General features: G+C 38.4%; 1 protein-coding gene across 6 annotated transcripts in view; it reads right to left on the bottom strand.

Moving 5' to 3' along the window:
* The window catches only part of cemip (cell migration inducing hyaluronidase 1), a 241455-nt gene that overhangs the window by 173996 nt on the left and 53578 nt on the right, over positions 1-13881 (bottom strand). For all 6 annotated transcript variants that reach the window (XM_028015467.1, XM_028015468.1, XM_028015470.1 and 3 more), the window contains one exon: positions 9929-9999. In XM_028015467.1, the coding sequence (XP_027871268.1) occupies positions 9929-9999 (71 nt within the window). The remainder of the gene's footprint in view (positions 1-9928; positions 10000-13881) is intronic.

The raw sequence follows: 13881 nt of genomic DNA, 5'->3' as shown, positions 1-13881 counted from the left end.
GAAAACACAGCAGAAACTTTTAATCAAATCTACTCTTCTTCCTCACCCTTAAGCTGTAATGATGTAGATAAGTTGGTAAATGATTTTCAGTCTAAAGTTTCAGATATTATTGATTCCATTGCCCCAATTCAAATGAAAGTTGTGTCTGGCAAAAAGAAATCTCCATGGAGAAATGCACAAACAGGTAGATCTGCAAGACAATCTGCCGTAGGGCAGAACAAAAATGGTGTAAAACTCAACTCCACGTTCATTGTGACATCTATAAAGAAAGACTACGTAACTATCATTTAACACTAAAACATGCAAGAGAGGCTTTCTTTGCAGATGTCATAAACAAAAACATTAAAAATGCTCGAGCTTTATTTGCAACAGTTGACAGAATCACAAACCCTTCTGTGACGTTACCGCCTGAATTCCAATGTATTGCCGCCTGCAACCAGTTTTCCAGCTTCTTTTCAGAGAAATTTCAAAAAATCAGAGGATTAATCTGTACATCCACTATAAAGTCAGTACCAATGCTGTGCCCAAACAAAACAAATACAGGAAAAATGACCCAATTTCAACTACTTAATTATAAAACCCTACAGGAAATTATAAGTCAACTAAGCTCCAGTTCCTGCTGTCTGGATGTTTTACCCTCACATTTCTTTAAGAAAGTCCTGCCTGTTATTGTTTCTGATCTGATCCAAATAGTAACTCATTGCTCTCATCAGGCGTTTTCCCCCAGGCTTTGAAAACAGCAGTAATCAAACCACTTATAAAAAAGAACAGTCTGGACAAATCACTAATGCAGAATTACAGGCTGATCTCCAACCTCCCATTCATCAGCAAAGTTATTGAAAAAGCTGTGTGTAAACAATTAACTAGCTTCCTAACTATAACCAACCTCTTTGACTCCTTCCAGTCTGGTTTTCATGCTCACCACAGCACAGAGACCGCCCTCGTAAAAGTGTTCAATGACATCCATATAAATACGGACTGTGGGAGAACCACAGTGCTGGTTCTGTTGACCATGACATATTACTGAATCGACTGGAGAGTTGGGTCGGACTCTGCGGTCCAGTGTTTAACTGGTTTGAATCCTACATAAAGAACAGGGATTTCTTTGTTTCAATTGGAAACTTCTCATCAAAGAGGTCAAAGGTCACATGTGGGGTACCCCAAGGTTCAATCCTAGGACCCCTTTTATTCAATATTTATATGCTCCCACTAGCTCAGGTTATAACAGGAAATAATATTAGCTACCATAACTATGTAGATGACACACAGCTCTACATTACGATGTCACCAGGTGACTCAGAACCCATCCAATCACTGAACAGATGCTTAGAACAGATAAATGTGTGGATGTGCCAAAACTTTCTCCAGCTGAACAGAAACAAAACTGAAGTTATTATTTTTGGACCTAAAGAGGAACAATCTAGAGTCATAGATCTAGAGTTATAGATCTAGAGTTATAGATCTAGAGTCAATGCACAGCTTCAGTTATTACAACTGAAAACCAGCGATCAGGCCCGAAACCTGGGAGTAGTGATGGACTCTGACCTGAACCTCCAGAGCCACATAAAGACAGTTACAAAGTCGGCCTTCTATCACCTGAAGAACATTTCCAGGATTAAAGGACTAATGTCTCATCCAGATCTAGAGAAACTCATCCATGCGTTCATCTTCAGTCGCATTAATTATTGCAACAGCGTCTTCACAGGTCTGTCCAACAAATCAATCAAACAGCTGCAGCTGATCCAGAACGCTGCTGAGTTCTCACTAAAACCAGGAAGATAGAGCACATAACACCAGTTTTAAAGTCCCTCCACTGGCTCCCTGTAGCTCAAAGAATAGACTTTAAAATACTGTTGTTAGTTTACAAATCACTGAACGGCTTAGCACCACAATACATTAAAGATCTGCTGTTGTTGTATCAACCTTCCAGACCTCTCAGGTCTTCTGATTCTGGTCTGCTCTGCATCCCCAGAACCAGAACCAAACGAGGAGAAACAGCTTTCAGCATCTATGCATCACAAATTTGGAACAAACTTCCAGAAAACTGTAAAACAGCTGAAACACTGACTTCCTTTAAATCTCAACTGAAAACCCACCTGTTTAGAATTGTATTTGAAATGTAATCAATTACAAATTTATTGATGTAACTTGACTTAATGATTGATTCTATATTGCATTGTGATTCTGTGTTTGATATGATGTAAAGCACTTTGAAATGTCTTGCTGCTGAAATGTGCTATACAAATAAAATTTGATTGATTGATTTGATTGATTGATTGATTGATTGATTGAAAGCAAAGGCTTTGGACTTTAATTTGACCGACTACCTGTGTGGTTTGGATCGTGTTGCTCAGTATTGGTGGAACAGAAAAATGGAATAATTTTCAGGCTGAAAAGTTGCTGCGTTCAGCTGTTCTTAAATTACCTGCTCGGTATCGGAGGGGCGCTCCGACTGCATGTTAAGTGTATTTTATATAATTGTCATATAAACAAAAACTAAGGAGTTGTCTAAAAATAATTTCATACTCCATATAACACAAATGCATACATCAACACACACACATTGACTTACCTTGTGCCGAATCGCTGCCTCTGTTCTCAGCCTGTTCTGTAGCAGTGGATTTCCTCCCGCATTTTCTTCCAACAAATTATTCCAGTGAACGAAGCACGTACAGCTCCCTTTTAACCTCTGTCTTCCCATTTCTGACGATGGATCTTCAATATCCTCAAGTTTGAAATACCAGGCAGCTACAAACTGTGTGTTAGCTTTATTGGCTAAGTTTTGCTACAGTCTGCTGTCGCCTTGATATCAGCAGGAAAATGAAAAAACTAAGCACTGGATTGTACTGGCTAATTACTGAACACAACGGCACACAACAAAACTTAGTCGTTGTGCCAGTAGCTCGCAGATATTTAAACTTTTGCGTCTTGTTCATGGTACAGCTCTTGTAGCTATGGTTAAAAACAATAGGAGCAAGCGTTACCCGGAAATGGTCTATGTGGCGAAAATTTAAACGGAAGTATGTCACCACTACTCGTGGCATATAGTCCAGTCCATTGCATCATTTCATACATCAAAAGTGATCAAAAGTATATACATATTTTGGTTCTAGATTATTCTTAATAATTATGACTGATTTATTAAATATTCAAACCTATAGTCCATATTGTTATGGCCCAAGGTCTTTCCTCTGGGTCTTTAACATCCCTATTCTAGAGCTTCTAATTGGTGCTGATTGGAAGTGGAGGCAGCTGGCCAGTGTCTCCAAAATGACATCACATCCAGCTTAACATGCACTGTGTTTTCTCACTCACTAGCCCATTTTCTGTCTCTCTGCCACCTTCTCCCCTTTCTCCCTCTCCTCTCCAACCAGTTATGATTTTTTGTTAAATAAATCCCATTTTAAGTTATCCCATGCGTTGTTTCCCTTTGATTTGTTATGGTTCTAGAGCCAGACCATAACAAATTGGAGGCTTGTCCGGGATTTATGTTATAGTTTTCGGCGACTTTTTTATTTTTGTTGGTTAGTAAGTATTGTTTGTCAATGTAACTGGGAAGCTAGTGTGGGAATCTTAAGTTTAGTTTTGGGGAAATGGTTTTTCTTTTTCTCCTCTTTCTCTGGTTTGGGGTAAGTTGTTTGCTTTCATTTCATCTGATGAGTCCTGTGGTAAGTGTTGATTGTTGACTGGTTTGTGCAATTAAGTATGGCTGATCTGAACTGATTCCCCTTTAGGCTTCAGTGTGTCTCCCATTTGGGATTCATGTACTCAAAAACAGTAGTGTGAGATCATATGGTTGGAGCAGTTGTCTTGAGGGCACAGCCATAGTGTTGGGGGGGTTGCCAGTTTTCTGGTCGCTTTTTCCACTCTACTGGTATTTAGTGCATAAGTACCCACCGTCCCTGATTTCTGAAGACTAGGGTTGAGCTAATTAGTTTCTGATAGGCAGTTAGAGGGGAGGTTCAGGTTGGTTGTTTTGTGTTGCACAGATTTTCAGCAATTTACTTTAAATTTTGAAACACTGTTTTGTGAGTAAGAATTTAGTCATGTCTGTTGAAGACTTTCATAAATCTCCAAAAGTAGAATTTCTGGAGCAGTGTTCTAGAGAACAATTAGTAAAAATTGCAGAGCACTATAAAATAAGTGTTGGTGACAAACAGTTGAAAGAAAATATTAAAGCAATTTTAAGGGAAAACTTAATTGAAATGGGTGTTTTGTCTTTGCCTTCAAGACCTGAAGATTTGGATTCTCAGGTTGTAAAGCCCAAACTTTTGGATTTTGAACAACAAAAAGAGATGTTAAGATTAAGAATGCAACTGGAGAAGGAAAATGAGCTGGCCTTGGAGAAATTACGTCAGCAAGCAGATTTGGAAAAGGTGCTTTGGAAAAGATGAGACAGGAAACTGAATTAGCAAAAATAAAGGTAGAAAGTGAGAAATTAAATCTGATGAGAGAAGGAAAATTGTCTGTGGAATCTTGTGTTATGGACTCAAAATGTAAAGCATCTGATAGTGACTTGCGTTTGGTGCCAAAGTTTAGTGAAGAGGATGTTGAAACTTTTTTCACTTTGTTTGAAAGGGTAGCAGGGATAAGAGACTGCTCCGAATCAGACTGAATAGTTTTGCTTCAGTGTGTTTTGGTTGGTTGTGCTCAAGAAGCTTTCTCCATGTTGAGCATAAATGATGGCCAGGATTACGCCAAGGTTAAAGCTGCAATATTGAAAGCATATGAACTAGTCCCCGAAGCATACAGACAGAAGTTTAGAAACTGGAAAAAAATGACAAAACTTATGTAGAGTTTGCAAGGGATTTGGAGATTCATTTTAATCGATGGTGCACCTCCTCTAAGGTTAAAACACTTGGTGACCTCTGTAATTTAATGGTTCTGGAACAATTTAAGAACTCTGTTTCTGAACGCATTGCAGTGTACATTAATGAACAGAAGGTAAAAACTGTATCAGAAGCTGCAGTGTTGGCTGATGATTTTGTTTTGACACATAGAGATACTGGTGGAGAGCACACAGTTTGGATGAGTGCTCCAAACTGGTGTTCAACACGTTCTGGTTCTTTTTCAGACCACAGTAACCGTGATCTGGACAAAATTTGTAATTATTGTCACAGAAAAGGTCATTGGAAGAAAGACTGTGCTTTGCTGAAATCCAGAAATAAAAATGGAACTCGGGTTAAACCAACAGCACTTGCTGCATCAGTTTCTTTAAATGTTCCTGACAAAATGATTGAAGTGCCATTTGCCCTACCCTAACCCTAACCCAAACCTGATTGGAGTTCTTATAAACCATTTCTTATGGAAGGACAAGTTTCTTTAGTTGGGAGTGAAGTCAGGGTTCAAGTTACCATTTTAAGAGATACTGGTGCATATGATTCATTCATTCTGTCATCAGTTTTGTCTTTTTCAGATGAGTCTGACACTGGATTATCTATACCTGTGTTGGGTATGGGCATGTCTGTGTTTTGCGTTCCAGTACATAAGCTCATGCTTTATTCAGAATTGTTTGACGAAGAAGTGAGAATGGGTGTTCGACCTGTGCTGCCTGTGGTTGGTGTCACGGTTATACTGGGGGACAATATAGCTGGAAGGAAAGTCTGGCCTGATCAACCAGAGTCTCCAGTGGTTGTTTCAGTACCTTTGATCAGCAGTGGTCCTGACGAAAATGAAAAATCACACCCTGAAGTTTTTCAAGCATGTGCTGTGACACGGGCAATGAAAGCATCCAGTGATGTACATCAGGATGAAGACTTTGGAGAAAATAAACAGATGCCCTCTTTTTTGTTGTCTAATATTCCTTTGTCTATTCCACAGAATGATCTGTGGCAGGAGCAAAGATCTGACCCTACAATACAGCATTTGTTTCAGTCTGCATTACCTGGCGAAGAGATGCAGAGTCGTGCTCATGGATACTTTGTTGAAAACAAGGTATTGTTAAGGAAGTGGATGCCATGTGGTGACAATGCTATTGGGGAGCCAGTTTATCAGGTTGTGGTGCCTTTGAAATGGCGTGACTTGGTTTTGCAGGTATCCCATGATAAGTCCGGATACATCGGAGTTAGGAAAACCTACGATCACATTTTGAGAAATTTTTTTTGGTTCAGTTGTTGAGTTTGCTAACATGCAACCTTTTATGTGGTCTTTGGTTATTTGAAGTTCTTAGTTGTGATTTGTTAGCTTTTTATATTTTGGTTAGATCAGTCTGTTTCTGTTCTTTGTTTCAGAACTTTCTTAGTTACTCTAGTTATATTATGTTCCTTTTTATTGGTTAAATGTGTCTGAATCAAATGTAAATACAGGAAGGAGCTGCTTTGTTTTCAGCTGTAGAATGTTTTCTACATTCTCTTTATAGAAAAAACAAAGAGAATGTGATCATATAATTAGATTTTTTTTTCTGTAGTATTTCATTAAAATTTACCTGGGATGTATACCGCATGAGAAGACATCATGAATGTTGCATAATGCTTCATGTATTACAAAAAAGACACACCACCATTGATTATTAGTTTGTTTACTCCTTTTTTGGCTTGCTGGTAACACCAGACATCAAAACCCTCCAAAGGACAGGCAGGAACAGACACCAGCCACTGGAAGGCAGTGTGACAGGGAGGAAAGATGCCCTGTTACTGCCTGCCAGTGTCAGGGAAGTGGCAGAGTGAGCAGGTGGAGGGGGTGAGATGATCCAGGAGAGTAGGTAGGCCAGACCCAACTTGACAAACAAACAGACACTCACTGACACACCCCTTCTTACTCTCATAAGCACACACACAGACACTCACACTCAAAGTTGAGACACACAACAATGGATGCCGTACATACACTCACCCTCCCTATACACACACTATATTCCCAGGTCCAGGTAACGATAGCCAACGGGTGCAACTAGCTCCGGGACTCAGGAGGTGGTCCCCTTCAGTCCAGCTTGGAGACAAGTAGACAGCCCAAGATCCTGTTTTAGCAGAACAACCAATCAGGCCAGATAACGGCCGGGCACCACCTGAACGACACTTGTCCCATTTGGAGATGAGGCCAAAAAAACCCAGCAAAACAAAGCCGCAACAGGACAAAACAGTCCCAAACCCAACACTATAAACTTCCCATCTCCAACATCAATTTAGCTCAATAGAGCTCATAGATTCTAAACTCACACCCCTGAACACAGACGTTCTGAATCTCCGCCAAAAGGGGCACAATGCTGCAAGAAAGCTCCAAACCTGAAAAGCCAATGATGACCCACCTTCATAGAAGGTCAACAGCCCTCACCATGCCCCAGTTGGTGAAGGCATGGTGAGCAAACAACATCACTGCCACTGCAACCATCCCAGGGAGAACCACCATCAAGCCTAGTTACACTGTCAGCGACCCTACATTCAAAAAGGGATGTAACCCCCCCCCCAGCACACACACTGCAACCCCTAGTCCCCAAAACCATATGTTCGTATGTATGTAGGGGCACAGTAAAAACCACCAACCCCAGGTGAAGCAGCACCACAAAGGAACACCACAATCTACCACACAGTGGAGGGCAAGGTGCAGCAAGAAGTGCCCAATGCAAAAGCCATGTACAAAGTTCACACTATGAAAAAACATCCCCACAAGCTCAACAAAGCCATCCTACGAAAGCTCACAACTGTACAAAGAAGACCCACAAAACCCAGAAAGCTGGGTGACATGCTTGTCATGGTATGGTATGCTTGTCACCAGAGGTGTGACCAAGTCACTGTGTTGCAAGTCTCAAGTAAGTCTCAAGTCTTTTTCCTCAAGTCCGAGTCAAGTCTCAAGTAAAGACAGGCAAACGTTGAGTCAAGTCTCAAGTCGGGAACTTTTAATTTCAAGTCATTTCGAGTCGTTTTTATTTTATTTTTTTTTATTTGCAATTATACATAAAATTCAAATAATAGACCATTTGTTCGTTTTAAAATATGTATTTATCTCAAATGATAGAACATGTGTAGCTGAACACAAAGTATAAAAAACATTTTTAAATTGGACCACTTTATTGCCCAGTTCTGTTAAACTTGATATTCAATAAAAAAAAGACGAAAATGCTGACATTTCCACAGCAAAATACAAAGAACCATGACAGCAGTTTTTTCCTCTTTTCTCTGACCTGTCAAAACAATATATTGTCAATATAATTTCCCAACGTAGATGTCTTCAAATACACCAACCATCCTTAGATGATACTAGACCCGGCTCATCATCATGATGGGACAGAGAGACTCTGTTCCCTGTGTTCAGGTCCAGAATCTGCTTTCTGTTCCGGAGCCCCGCTCACTATCCACCGGCTTCCTGAGCTAACACGGTGCACATTATTTGTGGAGGCATTTGAAGGACCGGATTTATGGTAAATAATCACCAATTTAACCCGGAGTACACATGCTAACACGAAGTTAGCTATAGTCAACTATCTTACAGCAAAAGAAAAGTGCCACCTACCGATCTTTGTGAAGCTTCAAATGCCGGACAAAGTTGGACGTCGTGGCATCTCCATCCGATATTCTCTTCTTGCATGTTTTACAAGTTGCAGTTCGTTTTTTACTCGAAAGTTCATAACCTACGTAGCCAAAAGAAATTACTCGCGGAAGCATATTCGAGCGGTTATTTCGTATTTCGTTCCCTGAGCTCTGTAGCTGTGCCGCGTTTTTTTAAACGTCCAAATCCTGTTAATTTGATTGGTTGTGCTGCAGCTACGTACACATACATACATAAGGAGAGAGGAAAACCATAGTGACGGTCTGCGCATATTGATACGGAATGAGTGACATTAATTAATGACGCCACTTTATAAATAATGTGTTTTAAATTTTAAGACTTTGAGTAAAAAATATCAAGTCTTTTCAAGTAAACAGCTTCAAGTCGAGTCAAGTCCCAAGTCAATGGCATGAAAGTCAAAGTCAAGTCCGAGTCTTTGAGCATTTTTTCAAGTCAAGTCTCAAGTTGTGATTTTAACGACTCGAGTCTGACTCGAGTCCAAGTCATGTGACTCGAGTCCCCACCTCTGCTTGTCACCCAGAAAGCAGCTGGAAGGGGTCCTGTGAAAAAACCTATACCAAAGCCCATATAGGGCAAAAAGCTCAAAGAACCAAAATCAAAACCCACCAAGAAGCTGAGTGTACTCCATACAGAACAAACAACTTGGCCCAGCCATTCTACACAAACCACACAGACTATCTGACAATGTCTCAAAACAAAACTGCATATGGAAACTAGTTTAAATGGAGTGAAACACTATTTCCTTCTGTATATCATGGTCTTTAGGTGTCTCATTAAAATGTTTTGTAAATTTAGATTATCTTAAAAGCTGCAGTAACATTTATAAAAAATAAAAATAAAAATAAAAAATAATTTTTTTTTACATTTTTGTTGGAACTGTCAGTGTTTCATGATAGTATGGTATAAAAAAATAACTCATCCACTTCCTCCCAATACTAATATTGTCATCCGTAGAAATACACTGATCCTGCTCAAAAACAACCTACCAGAGCTCTGAGGATGGTCTCATCGTCGTCAATCATGTACGAGCTTTATGTGCAAATGGCGGAAAAACAATTTACCTTTACAGAAGAACTAGCCTAGCCTGAGCAATCATGACAAGCTCTACAGTTGGGAAGACTATGTAGCATAGCAGAGAGCAAGGGGGAGGAATGCGCAACATGTACACACACATGATTGACAGTGCTAAAAACCTCCTCCTGGCTCTGATAGTGTGTTTCTGAGCAAGTGTTGTATTTCTGCACTGGGAAAAAGCAGAGGAGGTTGCCATCATATTATTATTACAACATAGCTGTAGTTTTAACAAATGTAAAAACAGTTGCTTACTGACCTTGCTTTATGGCTGTAAAAAAGATTTTTTACTCAATTTCTTTCACTTTGATCATGAGCTAAAGAAATGAGGCACACATTTTAAATTGATTCCTACCTTTATAGACTGTGTGATCCTCCACAGCAGAAGAAGGGTGACCTTTTTTGACAATAAAGGTCCAAGGATCTCTGTAAAAAACATAAAGAAAAAACAAATAAGCCAAAACACAAGAAATTACAATAAATATCCAAGTAAAATGCACTTAATGCACATAAAGACATGTGGGTAGAGGTCAACAAAAGTGTATACACATGCATGTTTATGGAGAGGTATGGGGAACATTTTCTGCCTTTTAGTTGAGAAGAGACTGCACATGCACAGACAAGGTCATTGACAAGGATGATGGTGTGACAGAATTTTTCTTAAACCGAGTTAAAATGAAAATTGTGCATACTTTTCAATGAAGTTTATCCTTGTGGTTTCACCAAGTTATAGCATCTGTTTCTCTCCATCAGTCCACTAAAGTTCAGTGGGAATCACAGAAAACTCCATGATAAAGGCTCACAAAACAGAAGCTCACAACAAGGGATAGAAGTTGAAACCTTCTAAAATATATTCATTTCCTGCTCGATAAGTCAGACAAGCATATGAAAGATTTTGTCTACACCTTTCAAGGCCTGTTGACATTCAAGGCTGGAGGGTGGAGTTATAGAGCCTGATGTAAAGTAAACAATTGAATTTCACAGAGCCAGCAGCATGGATGTCATGCATGTTGGGTCTGTTTGATTTCTATACCTTTACTTAGTTCTGCATGAGGAGCAGGGTTTCCCCCAGAAAACTTGCTAAGCCCGGTGGTCGGGGCGAAAACGTGGTCCACTGGCGGTCCACCGTGTTTTTGTATTAAAAGATATCAAGTAGACAGGAACTGTAAAATTATTACTGGGTAATTATATGTTACGGGAAAACATTGCCAGTGAAATCCTATTTAAACCCAAAACAAATTGAAAAAACACAATTAAAATGAATATCAATTATTTGCACTTCTATTTAATCCAAATTAAGTCAGTGGTTCCATCATGCCCCCAGGCCTTCAGGGGCCCCATAAATGCTAATATTTTAACACAGATCACAGATACTGTATATAAATGTAGCGTTTATTTATTGAGCTTATCAATGCTGCTAACTTTGATTTAATGGCTTCAGCATACATAAATTTAAATATTTGGTAACACTTTATTTGACAGGGTGTGAAAAGACTGTCATAACACTGTCATAAACATGACATAACACCTGTCATGAACATGAGAAAGTCTTCATGAACATTTATGACTGTTGTCATAAAGTGTCATTCGGTAAATCTTGACACTTTTAATGCAAAGTTGACATTATTCAAAATTGTCTTCATTATAACAACTTGACATTAACCAAGAATCATCATATGTCATAAATATGTCATAATAGTAATCATAATGTCATTAAGTGTTATTACACTGTCAAACAAAACAGTAACAAAACAGTAATTGACATTTCCCCTACCTGAAAAAAATGAAACAAGTAGGACCAATAATAAAGATTTCATTAAGTTTTATTACACTGTAAATTGATTTAATAACAAAGTCATTAATAATCCCTTTTACATCAAGTAGAACAAGTAGCAACAGTTATGAAGATGTCATTAAGTGTTATTACAGTGTCAAATACTATATTAACAGTCATTAATATTATCTCTTACCTCAAGTAAAGTGAAACTAGTAGCAACAACTATAAAGATGTCATTCAGTGTTATTAGTGTCAAATGATATGCTAACAAAGTCATTGATATTAAGTCTTACCTCAGGTGAAGTGTGACACACTGAACTACTTATAACTACCATCATACTTGTAGAACAAACCCTTTGTGCATTGGAATAAAACTTGTTCTTCAAACAGAAGGTTTAACTTCTGGTCAGTATATTGTAACTCTGAAACACTGATTGAAAAACTAAAACAGAATTACTTATTCTTTAACTTAAGAAAATAGGTTCTTTCAACAGTCAACCATCTACTTCGTTATAGCCTTCCTGTAATGCTCTGAAAACAGGGAGATCTTCTTGTTGTCTTCATTTCCTGGAAGCAGTTCTTTGAAGGTGTCCAGAATGCTCAGAAATTATAGCTGTTCTTGCAGTAATCGTGGTCAATGTTAATCATGGTGAAAGCCTTTTCATGAATTCTAACTTGGTGAATCTCTTCTGGACAATCTCATAGTGGGTGATGATTCAATTCATTGTGGTCACCTAAAAAAGAACAAAAACAAATAAACAAAAAACAATGTAATTTTAATTCAGCATTTATTTAAATACCATTCCAAAAATGTCCCTTGCTGTCAGAATGGTAGACTGGCAGACAAATGTTGAGTTAACATGAATGGTTGTTATAAAGTGTAATACAATTATTTCTTAATACAAGTAGCATAATGACTAGAGCTGAACAAAATTATTCTGATCAAATATTTGTTTGGCAGAAGTTCATACAGACTGCCACTGTTGTTATTCAGAATGCATCATTTAATGTATAATTTTAGGTACATGAGTGGATCTTTTCACTTAATGAGCATTCAGAATTGTTTCCAACCAGATACTCTGGCTTATGGATGTTTGCAAGATGTTTATTAATAAATAAATAGATTAAACACCAGTTTTACATTTGACAACAATTAGTTGTCTAAAACGTAACTTATTAACTCAGTTGGTGGATGTTGATTTCTGTTTCCCCTTCCCTTTCCCCACCTGTCCCCTCCCACCCACCTGGAGAAAGTAGTAACACAAAAATGACTTACCTAATTTTCTTGGGGAATATTTCATCTGCTTCTTTCTCTTTGGTCAAACAATGACTCCTTTCTCTGGTGCCTGGTCCTCATTATCATCCTCCACACCAGTGGTCCCCAAACTACGGCCCGCGGGCCAGATGCGGCCCGCCTCCACATTTGGTCCGGCCCCCTGAACAATACCAGAGTATTTTCATATATGTGCATTTTTATTTGATAACTTGGACTTTTGCAATAAAATAAATGTTCCTTAGTAATGAACTTTATTTATTATTAACTACTAGTTAGTAACTATTTTATACATGCATATAATTGACCCTAACCCTTTTTTTTATGTGGAGAACCCAGTGTTATTTGGTTATTATTTATTTCATAAATAGTGTTATTTCCTGACTTTTGTTCTCTGAAGGATCCAGAAAAGGTTATTTGATTGTGCTTTCTGAAAAACAATACATTTTTATGTTTAGCACTCTTACAATCGTCACACTTTTTCTGTTACAAACTGACCCCGGCCCCCCATCAGAGAAGGGACAAGTTATGTGGCCCTCACAGGAGAAAGTTTGGGGACTTTCCACACCATAGCATGTCTTCATTAGCCACATTTGCCCCCCACCATGTCTCCTTAGGCTAAAATTGTTCTTCATGTGGACAAAGTCGGCAAAGCAAAGAACACAAGCACCATGTTACATCAGCCAACTTGCTAAATAATGCACATAAATTATAACTTTGACTAACATATTAGCTTTTAATTTGCTAGATTAAATTTGGAGAGAAAAAATCTATTTGCCTGCCTCTAAAATATGTTTAAGATTAAGCGTTAACCTTACAGTTATGGAGTTTAATAACTTTAGCTGACATTAGCTTACAGAAAGGTAGGATTGGATTGAATTGTCCATAGTTAACATTATAAAGAAAGAGAACATAGTCAATGTTATTTTCTCAAAGAAAATGTGAAGTTAATAAGACACATACCTCATATACTGTATATTAGGTGACAAACTTCAGCTTCTTTGTAAACAGGAGGTCTGGCTGTTATAATGTTATAACTTGTGTTAGGTTGGCCCCACAAGATGGAAGATTTCTTCTTCACCAACACACTGCACTCCTGTTCGTGCACTGCTGCCTCTCACTGGTGGAGATGGTTTATTGCACTACTTAAAAAAGCCTTAAAGAATGTTTCAAATGCAAAGTTCATAAGTGCTTTGTAGACATCTTGCTGTAAAACTTTAGGATCAATTAAATTAAGAAATTTAAGACTAAACAAAAT

Source organism: Xiphophorus couchianus, chromosome 4 (assembly GCF_001444195.1).
Source record: "Xiphophorus couchianus chromosome 4, X_couchianus-1.0, whole genome shotgun sequence".
In the NCBI taxonomy this organism is placed as follows: domain Eukaryota; kingdom Metazoa; phylum Chordata; class Actinopteri; order Cyprinodontiformes; family Poeciliidae; genus Xiphophorus; species Xiphophorus couchianus.
Note: the sequence above shows the minus strand (reverse complement) of the source record. Positions and strands in the feature narration are given on the sequence as shown.